A 20,911-nucleotide genomic window follows, 5' to 3' on the forward strand; every position below is an offset into this window, starting at 1 on the left:
TAGGGCTAACCCTCCTGAGGTAGTCATAACTGCGCTCATGATAGAACTAGCGGTTTTATCACAGCATTTTTTTGGTTTATGTTACGGCCACGAAATCTTGTGTTGGTTTTATGCATTGCCTCACAGTTTTGTGTATTTGTTTACAAAAAAATCTCTCCGACAACAACCGCAAATGCAAGTTTTATTGAAATGGTATATAATAAGTTGTAACGAATGTAATTGTTACATAGTTTTTTATATTTAATATTAATAAAGAAATTACACACAAGTTTTTAATATGTTCGTTCAAGTTTGTAGCTGCATACCAGCCTTCACTATGTTGCTTGTATGCTAGCTTGTATGTTGATTTTATCGTTTTAGCCGGTGGTGAGCTCTGTGTGTCATTATTAGAACCAGTCTGAGTTGAATTAATCGGGTTGCATATTCAAGGGCGCATAATCGATAATCCAGCAGCGATGCTCGATTAGCTGCTCGATTGATTTGAAAATTCCTGACCGGATACCATTTTCATCGGATACCTTTTCCAACCAATCAGAATTCAGAGAAATCAATAAAAGAAAAACCGGAAACCAACTTTCAGCCAATCAAAATTCAAAAGACGAAAACAATAGCAGTGGGTCGACTTTGGGGCTTTGATTTATACTCAAAACGAAATTGGAGTTACTCTTGTGGAAACCGTTGGCGAGTGAAGATCAGTTTAGATCAATTTTAAAGGTGTTTAAGCCAAAGTTACTCGCGGGTGATAGCATTTTTGAACGGTGAAGTACGTATAACTACATAGTGTTTGCAAAATAAGTTGTGACTAATTGTAATACTTTCCCTGACTACGTATAGCTATTTCGTTTTCGGTTTGTGGTTCATTTAAGTAAAAAAGAGTGTCGAGCAAAAATCGGTTGGATATACGGTAAGCTATTTTTTTATTTGAAAATGTGCGAGTGCTTGGGCATTACAATAGTTACGTTGAACAGGTGCCAAATCCCATTCAACGTGGGTGTTTGGGCAGGAATCCGAGTCCGTACCGTCAGGACACTCGGTCGTCGCTAGGTGGCAAGCAGCCTATCCACACCCATTCCGATTCCGGGGCCTATATAGTCCCGTCGAATCCGCTGTGCGGCCACGCTAGACACGACGATTGGAACCAGGACCGAACAACGAGTACGTCGACGCCCTGTGTGACCTTCCTACGGTGGAACCATATGCCAGCTGGCCCTCAAGTAAGCCCGTTAGATTTTGCACTCATGAGCTCGAAGAAAATCCCTGTAAATATTGTAAATAGCACAAAGTAAAAGTTAGTTCGTAGTCCTTTAAAGTTTTTGTTTAACACTCTTTCGCCTATTAAATCCTTGAATTAGAATTGAATTTGCATTTTTTTACTTCGTAGTTTGGGAATAGTTTTAGAATTAGTTTTGGGGTTCGTTTCTTGATTTCTTTCGTTATACTTTCACTAGTGACCGTGCGTCTCCATAAAGTGCTCGAATTTCGTTAGAAAAGGTAAGAGTAAATTTAAGTGGTTTTTGCTATTGGTATAAGTGAATTTATTTGAGTCTTAAGGTAAGAAGTTGGGTCTCCGGTATTGTAATTGTTCTTTGAGTTAGAGATTGATTGGTGAAGTGAACTGTGGAGTTTGGGAAATCCTACCTGCCCTGACATAGGAGTCTTTTGGCCGGACTTAAACCGTACCAGTGGCCCTTCGCAAGAAGGTGGCGCTTAAGTCACTGAGTACCAGTAACCGAACCCGTAGTTTTCCTTGCTTTTTGGACCTCGAACTAAGGAGTAGGTTACAAAGTGATAAAACCAATTCATGTCTACTTGCAAGTCTTTAATTGAAGATGTTTATAGCAAAAGTTATATGATAGTTTTATGGAACGCCACAGGTTCAAAGTAAAAAACTACCACATAAAACTAATTTAGAACAACTAGCTTTTTGACATGCTCGTATAAAACCAGGATAAAACATGAATAAACCTTCAAGGCATGCTGATTGTTACTTGGGATGGAATTACCGCAAAACACCGCTAAAGTAGAAAATTTCAATAATTAATCCTGCCACTGACTTAGCGGTTGTTGAAGTTACAGACAATAACCTGTTTCCGTATGTGTCGTTCTCACCACTGCACGTGAGTATCGAACACATGGTTGATCTGTCAAAATATTTGGTAACACGGATGTCCTGTGTGCACATATAATGCTAATATAGTGCTAAATAATTACTGACATCGGGTTATTTGTTACAGAATCTTACCGCATTTGGTGCTCTCGCATTTGATATTTGCGTTTTGAATGCACACAGCAATACAATTTCTGTACTACTGAAAAGGAAAAACGTATTCTTATACCCTGTTTCAGCAGTTTATACTAGGCAAAAAGCGGAAAATGAGTATAAATTCAAGAAAATGAATTTAAGAATAGGTTATTTTGAAAAAGGGTCCCTTCAAGATTGTAACCCCCTGGCTCCCACATTGGCAATGCAACTCGTGAAAATCCGGAACCAGAGATTATACGCACTATTTTTATTCGTGACTTTTTTGAACAACGCATTTCTTCTTCGACATGCATTTCTGCTTGGAAATGTTTGGAATTTGTGACATTAGTTTGAAAATCTCATATACTTATTTTGCATGAAGATTTGAAAATTACCAACTCTTTGGTACCGAACAAGTCGATTATTTATACACTTATTTTTACGTAAAAACCTCCCAGATTAATTCACCTAACGGCAAGGATGGGAACACTCACTTGCAGAGAGCAAGGATGGGATCACTCACTTACAGAGAGTTACACTCACTTGATGTTTTCTCAGCTCAGAAGCGTGCAATCAAGAAATGGTGTATGGACGACTTTTACCTTGTGGTTTTGTCTAGAAGTTTGCCTAATAGAGTTGGGGTCGCACACGCATACCGAAGTCGTGAAGGAGCTGCGAAGGCAACTCTCCACGAGGTGAATGTAAATTACACTCACCTCGTGGAGAGTCGCTTTCACAGCTCTGTAACGACTTTGATATGCGTGTGCGACACCTACTCTATTTGGCAAACTTTTAGACAAAACCACAAGGCAAAAGTCGTCCATACACCATTTCATGATTGCACGCCTCTAGGCTCAGAAAAAAAAATCAAGTGAGTGTAACTCTCTGCAAGTGAGTGTTCCCATCCCTGGCAGAGAGTTACACTCACTTGATGTTTTCTCAGCTCAGAAGCATGCAATCAAGAAAAGATGTATGGACGACTTTTGCCTTGTGGTTTTGTCTAAAAGTTTGCCGAATAGAGTAGGGGTAGCACACGCATACCGAAGTCGTGAAGGAGCTGCGAAGGCAACTCTCCACGAGGTGAATGTAAGTTACACTCCGTAAGTTACACCGTTATCCTTGCCTAACGGTGATAATGCCTTTCTCGTAGAATACGATCGTCAGCTCCTGCAACATCCACCAGCATAAACCATTAAAAATGTGAGCTTCTGAATAAAACTCTGGATGAACTCTATCCAAAATATCCAAAGAAAAATCTTGGCGAATCTCAGTAGGAACGCGTGGAGGAATTTCAGAAAGTATGACCCAGAATATATTTTTATTGAGGAAATTTCAATTCCTGCTGGTGGAACTTTGTAGGAATTGAAAAATAGGCAGTTAGGCACCTCGGTTAATCCTAGAAACAACTCATGGAGAAATCAAATAGAAGAATCATAAGAATAGGTAAAGTAACCCAAAATAAACGTCGAAAACATCCTGAACAAAAACAGTCCTGAAATGTAGCAAGACCTGGTTCAGAAAAAAAAATCACGAACTGGTGACAACCCTGTGGGCACCAGGTTCTCGGAACAGGGATTGCATTCCACACTGAAAATGCGCACAGTGCAGCTCATTTTCGTACTAAAACCGCGCACACTTGCAAACACACTGAGGAGCATGCCATCCGTGTCTCGAAGCACCTCTTATAGTGACAAATATGTCCAAAACGTCCTGAAATATCTTCTAGAGTAGTTGTTTTACAAAATCACAAAGTTTGATATGTAGCATAACCGGATTCAGAAAAAAAAAAATCTAAATCTGGCCATTTCCCCGGAGGAACCAGATTCCCGAAGTGTTCCTCTGGTAGTGGCCAATGCGTTCAACAAGTCCTAATATACTTTCTAGAGTTTTAGTTTTGCAAAATTATGAAGATTGGTAAAAAATTGTTAAATCCGTTGCAAATTTACTGAGTACCAGTCATTTGAATTTTGCAATTTTCATTGAAATGGGTATGTTTAGGGTACTTTCATATGAATCTCACTTAAAACAACAAGGTTTAAACCGCTGTTTGTTTTGTTCTTTAAAAAATGAGAAAACAAGTTTTTTCGAGAAGCAATTCACCATTCGTTTAATTAATGTTTACATCTATTCTAGACAATTCAGCCTTATAAACTGCAACTAAAATCAAAATAGGTGTACCGGAAAACGCTAATTACCGTCAACAATATCTTCAACATCATCGCATCGAAGTTAAAAACATTATCCTTTCAGTCAAAGGCAAACGCATCTCGGATACGAATGAGCAACGGCTCGTGCAGAAATAAATATTTACCAGATTTATGGTTATCATAAAAGCAAACTCAGAAGTTCCCTCGCTCAAACTGGTTTTGCTATTCCGACAGCAAGCACAACAAAGCCAGGTTCAACGTATTTCCCCCACAGCTTGTTCTTCGAATAAATACAGTCTCTTCAACTTCAACAGAGCGGCATATATAGGTGACAGATGAATGGACACATTTTGATTACTTCCGAGAAGATCTTCAAGCTCACTGACATGTTTGCGTGTCTGTATATATTGTGATAATCACTCACCGAATAACTCATGCCGGTAGCTATCCAAATTCAGTAAAGTTGACATGATGACTGCCGTACACTGCCACTCCGGTGATGACTTCCTATCACTTTTTCACACTTTTGCAAACAAACACGAACGCACACCTATTGGTGCTTATCACCTGGATGTCACTGAAACGGTGAAAGTCAACAGAGAATAGGTACGAATCTATTCTCCAACCGCACTAAACTGACGAAACTGATCCCCGACGACCTGTTCAACCAAGCGTGGAAGACCTTCGAGTCTCCCTGTAGTCTACACGCCGTAGTATGTGCAACAAATAATCCACGGAACGAAAAGTATTCTGCCAGCGACTAAGTAGTCGATTAAATTGCTCGCTCTCTTATCATACCGAACAGCCGGGCGCATAAAAAAAAACTCAAAACATTTCTTGGAATTCTCAATCGAAAACCCAACGCCACACACAGCCACAACAACTAATCAGCACTTTAACACATATGTTTTAAATATAGTGTGATCACACTTTGCTTATCTTCTCCGCAGCAATTTTGTATACTCTTAGTCCGTCAACTGATGCGCGATTGAAAGCTCTGCCCCGGTATCGCAAACATTTATCGACTTCCGAAAGCTCTTCACACGACGACCACGACGACGACAGCGAACCGAGATACACACGCGAAACCTGATGCCCGGCGCTCGACTAAGCAACTAAGCCGTTCAAGCTCAGGATCAACACTGACCGGGACGAGTTCGGCCGGCTACTGATCAAGTGCACAGCTCAGCCATCAGCATCAGGAGCACTTACGAAAAAATCGATCGTCAAGAACAGGAACAATCTCATCTGAATCACACACATGCGATGATCGGGTAATGTACAAAACTTAACCAAACAAGTAGCTAAACCGCGAATGCATCTTAATTAGCTAGCTGACGACGACGATGACGAGCACACAGACGCGCATCACGTTCAGCGTATTAACTGCTGCTGCTGCTGGCTGGAGCTGTGGATGGTTCAGCCCTATGTGTGGCGTTGCGATTCGCAGGTCCCGACCAGAAGGTTGTTACTGATGAACGCCTGATTTGGGAGATAGACTTATTCACAACCACACAATTTGGTTTAACATTTAGTAATGAAAGATCAACTTTACAACATAGTAGTAAACAGTAAATAACCGGATAGGAATGTAGTATTTAAAAAAATGAAGACCCCTATCACGCTCTGGTTAACCATGAAAATGATATCTGTATATTATAAGAAGAGTAAATAGCTTTAATCTCCGTCCGGTCACTCCATCTAGACGATCATTAGTTGACAAATAAAGCATAAGATCAGAGTAATTAAATGTAAGTTCTTCATAATCCAATATCTGAAGATCATCTAGAAAAATACTTTACCTACTTTTAGGGCATACCCGTCGTCAGTTTCGTCACTTAGTGTTTATTTTTTTCACAATGATTGATCGCGATCTTCTTTGGGCTGCAAAATGGTGAGTCGATAAGGAGAGTGTCCAACATAGCTCTGGTCCTCACAAGTTCCTACCTTCCACGGGTCAAGCGATGACAAAGACCGCCAGCTAAGAGTTGTGTGCTTAGCTGGTAGTGCAGCCTGGGCACTGTTGTCCTTCTGACTTCACCTAGATTGAGGAGGTACGATCCGAGTGTCTGTTCACCAAGGAGGTGCGGCTCAAACAGCGGCTGTTCTGGCATCCAGCGGCTGAGTAAGAAACGCTGCACCACGCCCAGCTAGATCCAAAGTGGTAGCCCCATCAACGTGATCGTCCCAGTGTTGGTTGGGACGTTAAACAGAACTGGCACGATGGCCCTCCGGCGAGACAGGAGTGTTGGCGTAGGCCCAATAAGCCACCCGTAAAAATCCCCATTGTGAATAACATAGGAGAAAATACGACTCGATACAATCGGCAAAGACCCACGCCACGAAATAAGGACTACGATTGGAAACTTGGAACATGGAACTGCAAGTCACTAGGTTTCGCAAGATGTGACAGGATAATTTACGACGAACTACATCCCCGCAACTTCGACATCGTGCCGTTGCAGGAACTTTGTTGGACTGGACAGAAAGTGTGGAAAAGCTGGCATCGAGCGGCTACCTTCTACCAAAGCTGTGGCACCACCAATGAACTGGGAACTGGATTCATAGTGTTGGACACGATGCGACAACGTATGATCGTGTGGCAGCCGATCTACGCAAAGATGTGCAAGTTGAGAGTTAAGGGCCGTTTCTTCAACTACAGCATCATAAACGTCCATTGCCCACATGAAGGGAGACCCGATGACGAGAATAAAGCGTTTTATGCGCAGTTAGAGCAAACAAACGATGGTTACTCGCCGCGTGACGTGAAAATAGTTGTCGGCGACATGAACGCGCAGGTAGGAAGGGAGGAAATGTACAGACCGGTAATCGGGCGAAACAGCCTGCACGCCGTATCGAATGACAACGGCCAGCGATGCGCCAGCGAAGAAGCACCTTCTTCCCCCGCAAAGATATCCACAAAGCCACCTGGAGATCACCCGACCATCAAACAGAAAACCAAATCGACCACGTTCTAATCGACGGTAAATTCTTCTCGGATATAACCAATATCCGCACATACCGCAGTGCGAATATAGATTCGGATCACTACTTGTTCGCTGTAGCATGCGCTCAAAACTTTCGACAGTTATCACCACGCGTCGAAGTCGAACGCCGCGGCTCCACATCGAGCAGCTGCGTAACGTAGAAGTGACTCAAGACTACGCGCAGCAGTTAGCAGTGGCCCTACCAACGGAAGAGCAGCTTGGCGCAGCTACACTTGAAGATGGCTGGAGGGACATCCGATCCGCCATAGGTAGTACCTCGGCTACAGCACTAGGCTTCGGGACTCCGAATCATCGAAACGGCTGGTACGACGGCGAATGTGAACAGTTAAAAAACGAGAAGAATGCAGCATGGGCGAGAATGCTGAAACACCGTACGAGAGCGAATGAGGCACGTTACAGACAGGCGCGGAACAGGCAGAACTCAGTCTTCCGGATGAAGAAGCGCCAGCAGGAAGAACGAGATCGCGAAGCGATGAAATAGCTGTACCACGCTAAGGACACACGAAAGTTCTACGAGAAGCTGAAACGCTCGCGCAGAGGCTTTGTGCCACAAGTCGACATGTGCCGAGATAATCACGGGAATATTCTCACGAGCGAACGTGAGGTGGTCGAGAGGTGGCGGCAGCATTACGATGAGCACCTCAATGGCGACGTTGCAAGTACCGAAGGTGGCGTGGTAACAGATCTAGGAGTATGTGCCCAGGACGAAAGATTTTCCGGCCCCTGACCTCCAAGAGATTGAAGAGAAGGTTGGCCGGTTGAAAAACAACAAAGCCGCTGGAGCAGTCAACTACCAATTACGATACGAATACCAATTACCAATTACCAAATACCAATTACCAATACGAAAAGTTGAACATTGGCTACTTTTTCAATTGAAATAGCATTTGTACAGTAATGTGTTCAGCATAATTCTAGTTCAGCTATAATTACTGTTATAAAGCAACAATTCAGCATGCATGCTTGTTAGCGGCTGGTGATTGTTAGTTGGGAAGCCAGCTTCTAAAATACGGAAGGGAAGATCGAGCAATGTAAAACGGAATTGGAGCAGAAAATTACCGGGGTTGAACAACAGTTGACCAACTTCAAGTCTGGATGCGAAGAGGAAATTAGGGATGTTTCCGATGCCGTGAATGACATACGCAGTGATCTGAAGCAAACGGGCCCCCCACAAAAACCTTTTTGCTTGCAAAACATTAACAAAAACAAAGAAAAGCTTATTTGCTCATGGCATTTGTACCTCCAAGAGGCCTCCAAATCCGTTCTGGCCCCGGGCCCCCACAATCCTTAATCCGGGCCTGGATATCTCAGTAACCAAATGTCCAATCAAAATAAAATTTCAGGGCCTTTTACAAGGATACTGTAGCTTTCATTTGGTGCTAAGAGAACCCAAATCGGTTGACAGACGGCTGAGATGTTTATTATAATACACTTGGTCAAAAATCTCTCAAAAGGTTAACCTGTATTACTCCCAAGTACTCTTTGAAAGATATCTCGATAACCAAATGTCCAATCCTAATAAAATTGTATAGGGTTGTACTAGGATGTTAAAGCTTTCATTTGGTGCTAGAAGAACCGAAATCGATTGACACATGACTGAGATATTTAGTATGATAAACTTCGTTAAAAATCTCAAAAAGTTTAGTTGTATAACTCCTAAGTAGGGTCTGGGACCATTTGGGCATGAGCACCTATTTTGGGCACTTGCTACTGTAGCTCAGCCAATTGACTTAATTTTTGAAATACGGTAAGATAAGCACAGTATCTAGCCATGTACAAAATTTCATAACAATTGATTTGTAATTGACTGAGTTACAGCAACAAGTGCCCAAAATAGGTGCTCCTGCCCAAATGGTCCAGACCCTACTCTTCGAAAGATATCTCAGTAACCAAATGTCCAATCCTAATAAAATATCTGGGCAATCTACTAGGATGTTGTAGCTTTCATTTGCTGCTAAGAGAACTCAAATCGGTTGACAGACGGTTGAGATATTCATCAATATGCCAAATGTCAAAAATCTCTCAAAAAGCTAACTTATATTACTTCAAAGTACTCTTAGAAAGATATCTCGGTAACCAAATCTCCGATCGTAATAAAATTCAATAGGGTTCTACTAGGATGTTGTAGCTTTCATTTGCAACTATGAGAATCCAAATAGGATCCAAGACGGCTGAGAAACGTGCGTGACTTTTTTTTTTGTAATAAACGCACACACACACACACACACACACACACACACACACACACACACACACACACACACACACACACACACACACACACACACACACACACACACACACACACACACACACACACACACACACACACACACACACACACACACACACACACACACACACACACACACACACACACACACACACACACACACACACACACACACACACACACACACACACACACACACACACACACACACACACACACACACACACACTATATTACGCAACGATGCTCTGGTCAAATTTTCAGCTCAATCCATTAACATTTAGGCGGTGCTAAACTCATTTGAAGTTTGCATGGGAGTTTATATAGGAAAACATCGTTTTTTGCATTTTTCTCATAAGGGGCGCTATTACTTAAAACACATAACCAATTATATAGAACTATAGTCTTATATGTGCCGAAAAACTTTGCCGAAGACCGCAAAGTCATCCGAAGCTCGTAAGAAAAGTTATTACATGCAGACCATCTGGTGGTGCTTAACACTTAACATGTAAAGGAATAACAATAGCAATAAAATCTCATTGAATGGGCTCGTACTGTCTAGGCTATAGCTTATTTCGCAAGTGTCTGATCACGTTGCGGTCTTCGACAAAGTTATTCGGCATATCTTAGGCTACATTTCTATAGGATTGATTACGTGGTTTAAGAAAAATTAGTGCCTCTAAAGAGAAAAATGCAAAAAATGATATTTTCCCATATAAACTCCAATATTAACTTCAAACGAGTTTAGCATCGCCCAAATTTTAACGGATTGAGCTGAAAATTTTACCAGAGCATCGTGGCGTAATATAGAACGAAATGAGGAGGGGGGCCATCGAACTTTTTGACATGTGTTTTTTTCCAGACAAGCTTGAGCCACCCTAACACACACACATACATACACACACATACATTTGCTCAGTTCGTCGAGCTGAGTTGATTGGTATATGAGACTCGGCCCTGCGCTCCTCAGATCGAAAGTCCATTTTTCGAGCGGTATTTATACCCTTGTTATGGGTGTAAGAAGGGTAAAAAACTAAAAAGGAATTTATTGAAATACTGAAATACGAAAGATATCTCAGTAATCAAATGTTCAATCGAAATAAAATTTCAGGGCCTTCTACAAGGATACTGTAGCTTTCATTTGGTGCTAAGAGAACCCAAATCAGTTGACAGACGGCTGAGATATTTATTATGATACACTTGGTCAAAAATCTCTCAAAAGGTTAACCTGTATTACTCCCAAGTACTCTGAAAGATATCTCGATAACCAAATGTCCAATCCTAATAAAATTGTATAGGGTTCTACTAGGATGTTATAGCTTTCATTCGGTGCCAGGAGAACCCAAATTGGTTGACAGAAGGTTGAGATATTTATTATAATACATTTGGTCAAAAATTTCAAAAAGCTTAGTCGAATAAATCCTAAGTACTCTTCGAAAGATATCTCTGTAACCAAATGTCCAATCCTAATAAAATTTCTGTGCAATCTACTAGGATATTGTAGCTTTCATTTGGTGCCAAGAGAACCCAAATCGATTGATACACGGCTGAGATATTTAGTATGATACACTTTGTTAAAAATCTCAAAAAGTTTAGTTGTATAACTCCTAAGTATTCTTCGAAAGATATCTCAGTAACCAAATGTCCAATCGAAATAAAATTTCAGAGCGTTCTACTAGGATGTTGTAGCTTTCATATGCTGCCCAGAGAACTCAAATCGGCTGACAGACGGCTGAGATATTCATCAATATGCCAAATTTCAAAAATCTCTCAAAAAGCTAACCTATATTACTTCAAAGTACTCTTCGAAAGATATCTCGGTAACCAAATGTCCGATCGTAATAAAATTCAATAGGGTTCTACTAGGATGTTGTAGCTTTCATTTGCAACTAAGATAATCCAAATCATCAGACGGCTGAGAAACGTGCGTGACTTTTTTTGTAACATACGAACACACACATACACACACACAGACATTTGCTCAGTTCGTCGAGCTGAGTTAATTGGTATATGAGACTCGGCACTGCGGGCCTCGGATCGGAAGTCGGTTTTTCGAACGGTTTTTCGATTTATACCCTTCTTATGGGTGTAAGAAGGGTAAAACAAGACACTTGTTAACTCGATTGCGCCTAAAACTGAAGTGCGCGTTTATTCAATTTAAAATTACTCCTAACCTACCATCAAAGCCCTAATTGCTGACCTAGCTTTCTACCAACATGCCATCGGTGCTATCGTCGTCGTCGGCGTCGTCATCATCGTCGTTGCTGCATGCGCAGAACAGTATCTAAGTGCAACGTATTGTGTGGTGTCGGATTATGCTAGGGAAGCAGATGGATTGGACTGGTGACGACTAATTGATTCCAACGTGACTGCTACTTGTTGTTGTTGTTGTTGTTGTACTTGGCTTAAGCGATGGGCCAAGTCCCTTAATGATGCATCCGGCCTCGAGGAGTGGTCTTTAACTCATATATTCCTAGGATTACTTACTAAAGGATTCAAAACTATTCTAACACTTAATAGGGTATGTGTGCCATCGTAATCATCTCATGCTCCCATATTCATCCTTTTCGAAAACAAGCAATTAACGACATCGATTGATTCCGTTCTTTTTGTTTTCATGGGTGCTCACTTCTTACAGAAAAATACAAAAATAAGAAACAAAACAATCAGCGTTTCCAAGCGAACCAATACCCTATTTACATTAATTTGAAATGACAGCAAACAGAAAAAAATATTTGAAATCAAATTTAGTAAAGATAAACTGATACCAAATTTTGATATCAATTTGTTGCTGAATACAAATCATGCTTTTGATTTGCTGTAATTTTGTTGTTGGACTTTTCTCGGTTTCACCCCCATCCCAACTATGTATACGTTACATGTGAGCGCCTATGTTGGTAGCTATGATTGACGATATTTTTTTTGATTGAAAAAAAATTCCACCACGACTGGCCGATATTAGTAGCATATAGATTTGCATTAAACATTTTCGGAGTTCTGTATTCCGCTATTGACCCTCATAGATCACACATAGCATAATGGGAATACAAACTACCTTCAAACATGTTGAGCTTAAAATGTAAATCCCAAGGTTATCATTTGTATGATAATATTTTTCTTGCTACAATTTCATGCTGATGAAGATCTATAGAAACACATCATCCCACGTGTCATGATCTTCGAAGATTTACTACTCTCCCCCACTCGGGAGGAGACTCATTTGCGGTCGATCGTCGTGTGATTCCCCGGACAGAACCACTTGTTTGCGCTTTCGTTTCATTGTATGGAGAACAGTGGCTCTCCTATAGGGCCTCGTGAAATGACATCATCATTAGTGCCGCCGTTCGTCGTTGTTCTGGTGAATTGTCCGCGTCGCCATATAGTTCGCGCAGCAGCAGCCGTAAGACTCACGCACTCACTCTCGCTCTCGCGGCAATCTATACGCGAGCAAAACTATCAGTATCACAAGTGGAGAGGAAAAACTTCCTAGAAATGAACAGCAATCCCTCCATGTAGGAGCTATTTGGTCCGCATAGGTGGTAACTTAGACCGAAGCGTATAGGACATAGGTACATATATACACACGCTCTTTGAATCTGGAAACGCATGGTCGTTAGTAACCATGGAATGGAACCAATCAGCTTACACATGCCATGAGTGACGGGCCCCCATTTAAGTCGTTGAATGGAGTATATACAAGAAAACATGCAAGTTCAAGGAGAGTAGATGAAAATCGTTCAACTACCTAAACCTAAATGGGATATCTTATCAAAAAGCAATCATCCAACGATAAATCGCAAGTTTGTTGGTAACTTCTGCGAAGACCCAGTCAGCATGCTCTTACAGCAATTACAGTAGACGTTCGATAACTGCAACATGTTTACGTTTCACTTATCGAATGAAATTCGACAACTGCAACAACTGACAGACGTCAAAGAACTGTCAGTTGCTGCAGAATAGAGGTAATCACGTTCAAATGTATGCGTGCCTTTTTTGTAGATGTAGTTGTAAAACTGCGAGGAAAATATTTGCACTCTTGCCCCGGACGTTAGTTTTATCATTATTTACCCGTTTTACCCAATTCGATAGGGTAATATTTGCATATGCAATCTGAATAGCCTTTCAATCGGCGTGCACTTTTGTGTGAGGAAAAATTTGCGCTAGTGTTCGTGTGTTGAAATGTCACTTATCTCTATGCAACCAATATGCATTCGGAAAACATCGCACTGCAACAAAACTGCATGCGAAAAACATTGCATGGCTGTTGACATTGACCAATCCAAATTCCTATGTGGTAGTGGTTTGTGTTCAGATTTCCCGTGCTAATCTATCTGTAAGAACTTTGTAAACATCTTTTGTTCTCACGTATATGGATAGGGTTGCATTAGGTTTCGTGAGACATTTTTTGGACAACTCAATTTCATTTTGACGGATAGCGGTGCGATAACTGCAAAATTGTTGCACTTAGCGGACTTGCACTTAAAAAGCATTGCAGATAAACCGTTTGCACCGATCGAACGTCTACTGTATTTACGTATTGTGATACAGGGTGGTCCTTACCTGTAAAAAGGGATTTTTAATTTTAGCGTTTTGGTTGCGTCACTTGGAAAAATTGTGATACTGACTTATCGTGGTCGGTCTTCTGCACACTTTGTCACTTGAAGAAGGATACACCAAGAGGCTTGAGATGGAGACGCATGGTAGGAGAAAGAAGTGAATAACGCCACGTGGTCTAATTAAATGTGTCGCTCTCCATCCTCGGTCACGCCCACGGTGCTCTTTGTGCTCCACACCTTCTTGTGCCAACCGAATCGGTAGCGAACACCAACATTGCAGGGTTGTTGTCCGGCATTCTTTCAACATGCCCTGCCCACCGTATCCTTCCGGCTTTGGCCACATTCGGGATGCTAGTTTCGCCGTAGATTGCAGCTAGCTCGTGGTTCATCCTTCTCCGTCACACATAAAGTTCTCCTACACACCGCAGAGGCCCTATCATCCAGCACACAGAAGGACGTGCCAACATGGGGCCTCCACCTGGCCCGACCTTGCCAAGGACCCCTTTCCAACCACGGGCTCGGATCCAACCTAGTAGACCTATGCCACGATAACAACGCTACCAGGATTTCCTCTCCGCGGCCACTTAATCGCTGTAAGGGTCGATCTCGACCGCAGGTATGACCTACATACGAAGCCAACTCCGAATCCCTGGACCGCCTCTTGTGTCGCATCTGAACTAGCCATTCTCCGCGTCCACGCGCCACCTCCTCTGTTGACCCCAGACGATGTGGGTAATAGCCGTTGAAACGACGTTCCAGCCAAACAAGATTGTCCGGAGTTGTGTCCTCCCCTCATGTGACAAGCATACGGTCACGCATTGTGCGAAAACGCGGGCACGCACGAACAAAACGCCGTTTCCGAACCCACATGCCCAAAACGGTGTAGATACTGTCGTTCATTCCGTTTTTGTCAACACTAAAGTTTTTGTCAAATTTGTTTCCTCGAACACGAGTTATTTATAATTTAATATTAATCTTTAGGGCAATGAATCCATGAATGAAGTGTAGAATTAGCTCAATGTTAAAATACACGTTAATAAAAACAAAAAAAAAATCCATGAATGAATTTGAAGCAACCACCGTATACGCCACAGTAGCTTCCATCACATTTCAAATTCAGCTGTAAATAATTGTAATTTATGCTTTCTTTCACGCATAATTTTTCTTCTTATTTGAACAAGAGAAAAATTAACCCAATAGTGCAATAGAAAAATTAAACCGAGTCAATTTAATTAATGAAAATCTGACAGGAGGTGGAAGGAAGTTACACGTGAATATCAATACCATCAACAACAATTTTGTCGTTTTGTAGAATGGCTCGATCATTTTTACACTACAATCTTTTTTACAAGACTTTTTAAGTGAAATAAATTTCACGCGATTTTTAACACGATTTTCTTGAAATTACGCGATATTCTAAATTCTTTTCTCCTGGTCGCTATTTCTTAAGCCTTCAGTACACGCTTTGCCAAGTGTGCAAACTTTTCCGCACGCATCAACCATCAGCAAATCATACGATTGACATTTCCGTTGTTTTGTCAATGTTGAGACCACTGTTGGCCTGGCGGAAAAAATTGCACACTTGGCAAAGCGTGTACTGAAGGCTTTACCGACGGGGCTTAAATTTCTACCGGAGATCTCTCTTGTTATCCGTGGTTTTCTTTAGTAACTCCTACTAGCGAATCTACCTTGTATTCCTCCAGATTTCTTAATGGATTTCTTCTGAGAAATCGCCACGAAATAATTCAGAAGTTCCTTTAGTTGAATTAGTCTTTCAGAAATAAGTTTTTTCTAGGGAAGAGGAGTCTAGGATTTCTCCTGAAGGGTTCCAAGAACAAAAACTAAGAATTCCCAAAAAAAATCCTAAAGAAATCCCATCAGTTCTGAAAGTATCCTTCGAGGTAGAATTGGATGATTTCTTGAAAGAACTTATACAAGAGTCCTAGAAGGAATCTCTCAAAGATTTCCACAAGGAACTTCTGGAGGATTCTCAGGAATAACTCCCCCAAGATTTCTATACAGAACATCAGGAGGAAACTTCTTAAACATTTGAGGAAAGAATTTCTGAAAGATTACTAGACACTTCTGGGAGATTCCCAGTAAACGCAGTAAGAAATCGGGGTGAATTATATATTATATTATTATATTATATTATCTTTATTTGTGAGATATTCAGCCCAAGGCTGATTCATCTAGTAGTCATGGGGAATAACAAAGATGAAATATGGAATCCTCTTGGAAAATCTCTGGCAAGTATTCCTAATAAAAGTTCCAGTAGGTGCAGGTGTTTCAACTACGCATAAATACCAAAACAAAGTCATGTAGGAATCCTTTAAAGAAACTATTGGAAGGAGAACAATCCAGAAAAAATATTAAAATTAACTCTTTAAAGAATCAAAAAAAAGAACTTCTGATGAAATTCTAGAAAAAACTATTTAAAGGAATCCCAGAAAGAACCTTTGGAGAAATACCAGAAAAATTTTCTGGAGGGATTTCAGAAAGTAATTTTGAAAAAAATCCCGTAGGAAATTCTACAGAAATGGAGAAACTCCTATACAGGTCGGACTCGATTACCCGGAGCCGAGACCTGATGTTTTTCAAACACCTGATGTTTTTCTGGGGAACGGAACGCTCTAAAAAGCTGAAATATGGACATTTTGTCAAGGCAACATTAATAAGTAATCAGCTGCAGTCAATCAATATTTCAGCTTGTTTCAGCATATACAGTATGCGGCAGGAAAAAATGCGAAAGTGTTTTTCAACTTCAAACCTCATTTTCGTCCATTTGACATTAATCAATCTATGTTTCAACGTTCCATGATCTATAATAGGCTAGTTTTCTGAAAAGTTAATTAAAAAATTTCCCATTTTGGTCACTAACCTTTACAGGGCGGCGCCTGAAGATGAAGACAACCAGAATTTTCAAACCGAAGAAAATCGCACAGGTCGCTAAATTTCGCATCTGATAAAACAAAATTTTTGATTTTCTCTACAATATCATCAAATATATGTACTTATTTCATCTGCTATGTGAAACTACATGGCTCTGGATCAGTGTGGTCTGGTTGTTCATCGAATTTGAGCTAATTTTGTTACTGTTATAGTCATTTTGTTTAATGACCATTGGGCGCGCAGTTTATTGATATCCGCAAATTAGGCCTACATTATCACATGTTAAACATCAAATGTGCTCATTTTTATTTTTCTGTGCTAGAATATAGACATTGACTGATACACTGTCATGAAAAAATAGTCATATATATCCCATATTTAGCGTGTAATAGTGCCTTGAACCTTTCGCATTTTTTCCTGCCGCACCCTGTAGTTTCCAAGATTTATTTTTGGGAAGCGCCAAAACCCGACTCCGACCTGCATTCGAGTTCGACCTGCATTTAAAAAGTGAAATCCTGGTGAATCTTCAGAGCACCTCACAACCGTCCACCAAGAGGTCTGCGTCTTATCCCTGCATATTTGGCACGCAGCAAGAAGCCGTCGTGGAATGTGTTGAGCTTCTGGTAGAACTTCCATGTTTCTTGGGAACGGCACAGCATTTCCATTCTTCTTTAGAATGACGCACCACACTGTCTTCAGCCAGAGGCTGTACGGACTGAACATATCTAACACTAGACAACGCACCACACTATATACAGGGTGCGGCAGGAAAAAATGCGAAAGGTTCAAGGCACTATTACACGCTAAATATGGGATATATATGACTATTTTTTCATGACAGTGTATCAGTCAATGTCTATATTCTAGCACAGAAAAATAAAAATGAGCACATTTGATGTTTAACATGTGATATTGAGCTTCTCGAGAATTTTTAGCATTTCGACAAGTTTCTCTTCGACCACTAGGTTGCGCGCCAGGGTATAATGTGTGTTGGGCACTTTGCGACGATTAACTCAAATCCGCACACCAGCGCACAATTTGCGCGCCGATTGCCTATGCGCCAAGTTTTTCACTAGCCAAATCACTATTAATCAGTGGTTTAATGAAGTTAAAGCGTTGCTACCGTCAATAATATCTTTGTTGTACATTATTTCCAGACATAAGGAAGTTCAATGTTTTAGACAAAAAATGGAACCGAACCCTAAGAGAGATAGAGCTCTTGGCGCGAACCATTTTGACACTTGTTTATTTACATTTTGTATGGCGCACAACCCGGCGCATGGGCTGTCGGCGCACGAGTTGTTGGCCGGTATGCGGATTTCAGAAAAGATTCGCAATAATGTAGGCCTAATTTGCGGATATCAATAAACTGCGCGCCCAATGGTCATTAAACAAAATGACTATAACAGTAACAAAATTAGCTCAAATTCGATGAACAACCAGACCACACTGATCCAGAGCCATGTAGTTTCACATAGCAGATGAAATAAGTACATATATTTGATGATATTGTAGAGAAAATCAAAAATTTTGTTTTATCAGATGCGAAATTTAGCGACCTGTGCGATTTTCTTCGGTTTGAAAATTCTGGTTGTCTTCATCTTCAGGCGCCGCCCTGTAAAGGTTAGTGACCAAAATGGGAAATTTTTTAATTAACTTTTCAGAAAACTAGCCTATTATAGATCATGGAACGTTGAAACATAGATTGATTAATGTCAAATGGACGAAAATGAGGTTTGAAGTTGAAAAACACTTTCGCATTTTTTCCTGCCGCATACTGTACTCCTACTGGAGTGGAGATCGATTATCGAACGCACACTTTGTGGCTTAAATACACCTAAACCGCGACTGGCGACGCTAACCGCACGACCACGGATTCCACCTGGCTCGCACTCCGCTTCTTCCACGCGTTAACGTTTCTCGTTGTAACATTTCACGTACTGCCGGGTTCCGTGCTGCAGCATTAGCGCCCGCGGTGTATTCTTATCCCCCTTAAACCTCTGCATTTCTCGTCAAACCATTCGTTCCGTCGACTCCTTTCCACATCCGATTATGCTTTCGGTTGTGCGTGGAAACGTTGCCTTGAGATTGTGCGCTTATGCTGAGGCGACATCCGGTTGCTTCAGCCGGTCTAGGTTATACCGTGGGTATGCCGTCGTCGGTTCCGTACATTGTTGATGACGGAGTGTTTTAAGCGCAGTTTGACCATCACCACCTAGTGGTCGGAGTCGATGTAAGCGCCACGATAGGTCCTGACGTCGATAGTGTCGGTAATGATAAGGGAAACTGTGTTGGAAAAAGGTGATAATTGGCCATGTTTTTGAAGGTGGCGAAATCGATGAGTCTTCGCCCGTTTTAGTTCGTCAGCTGGTGGGCGGTGAACTTTACAATCGTCGGTTTGAATTCCTCCCTTGGTATACCTTAGCGTTTAGATCTACTATGAAGATCTTGGGCAACGGCCGTACTCGCGTTCGAGGCCTGAAACGGGCTCAAAATCTTTTTCTTGGGATGCCAGGGTTGATCAGTGTATTTTTGCGTGTCATGAAAAGAAGAATGCTTCACGCTATGTCCAAAGGGAAGTATTATGAAAAGTGAATGTACCTCAAAGTTTATTCGCTAGAACCGTATTTCTAGATTCAGAATAGTCCTGTTCAACGACGTAGGTTGAACTTGCTCGAAGTTGCTGCATCCTACTCTTACCCATTTGTCAACAAACGGGAAAGAGCGGGATGGAGCAAGTTCGAGCAAGTTCAACCTACGTCGTTGAACAGGACTAATATGTGCGATTTAAAATAATCCATCTTGGGGTTTTTTCCCATACACTTTTACATGGGACGAAATCAACCCGAGATGAACTAGCCCAGGGCTAAAAATCTCGTTAATACAGATAAAAAAAAAAAAAAAACCTTAAAATGACTTTTTTCGCCATTTGTATGGGAAAATAGGGAAAAAATCAAACAAATCGAAAAACCCAAGATGAAATATTTTAAACCGCACAGATTCTGAAACTAGAGGTCCAAACCTACGATCCTATGGAATAACATTTGAGGTACATTCGATTTTCATAATACTTTCCTTTGGACATAGCGTGTGCTTTTAAGTTCTTCTCTTCAAGTTTAGAATTTGTGATAGTAGTAGAAATAACATACAATATAGCCTTATTTTAGTTCTGACCGCACCTTTATTAATTCCATGTAATCAGGTATCAAGGTGTACAAAACGGTACATAGCAGTGTTGTAGAAATTTAATAAAATAGTTCAAACATACATGAACCGAGGAATAGAGTATAGTAGCGTTACATTCGACCTATCGAATAAATTATATATCATTAGCCGGGCATGGTTCTAACGGTTGGTGGGTGGTATAATCTCTTCAAATGGAAAGCAAAACATTTGCAGTTAACAGTTATAATGAGTGTTATTGAAACAGTTGTGTGCAAACAACGTCAGTGTGTGTAAATTGATCAGATGTTCTACATCTACTCTTACTTTAAACTTTCCTAAAATATCAACTCTGCTCCAAGGCACTAATTGAACTATCAAACTTGCGTTCGCACGTTGCTTTTTTATGAATAAATATAAAGAACAGTACAACCTAGCTTTAAAATGATGATTTACATCAACTTGTCAACATTTCCAGGTTAACATGCACTACATACTACACCTCTGCGTGCTATTATGTACGAAGAATTCGGAAAACTACCGATGATATACTCTACAATCCGAGTGGTGTCCTCTAATCTTAGCTTATTTCTATCGTAACAGCATCATTGAATTGAAATTTGTTCGTCATCTCCTTCGGGGAATCTCAACAGCTTAACAACAGGACTCCC

At 41.0% G+C, this 20,911-nt stretch overlaps 1 protein-coding gene across 3 annotated transcripts in view; it reads right to left on the reverse strand.

The window, feature by feature from the left end:
* The window catches only part of LOC109407961 (nuclear factor NF-kappa-B p110 subunit), an 82,777-nt gene that overhangs the window by 45,402 nt on the left and 16,464 nt on the right, over window positions 1-20,911 (reverse strand). The window contains exon 1 of one of the 3 annotated variants that reach the window (XM_019681166.3): window positions 4,814-5,764. The exons of the other annotated variants lie outside the window; for them this stretch is intronic. Coding sequence (XP_019536711.2) covers window positions 4,814-4,859 — 46 coding nt within the window. The 5' untranslated portion in view covers window positions 4,860-5,764. Of the gene's footprint in view, window positions 1-4,813; window positions 5,765-20,911 lie in introns of those variants that run through there. 3 annotated transcript variants of the gene reach the window in all.

This window comes from Aedes albopictus, chromosome 2 (genome assembly GCF_035046485.1).
Source record: "Aedes albopictus strain Foshan chromosome 2, AalbF5, whole genome shotgun sequence".
Lineage (NCBI taxonomy): Eukaryota > Metazoa > Arthropoda > Insecta > Diptera > Culicidae > Aedes > Aedes albopictus.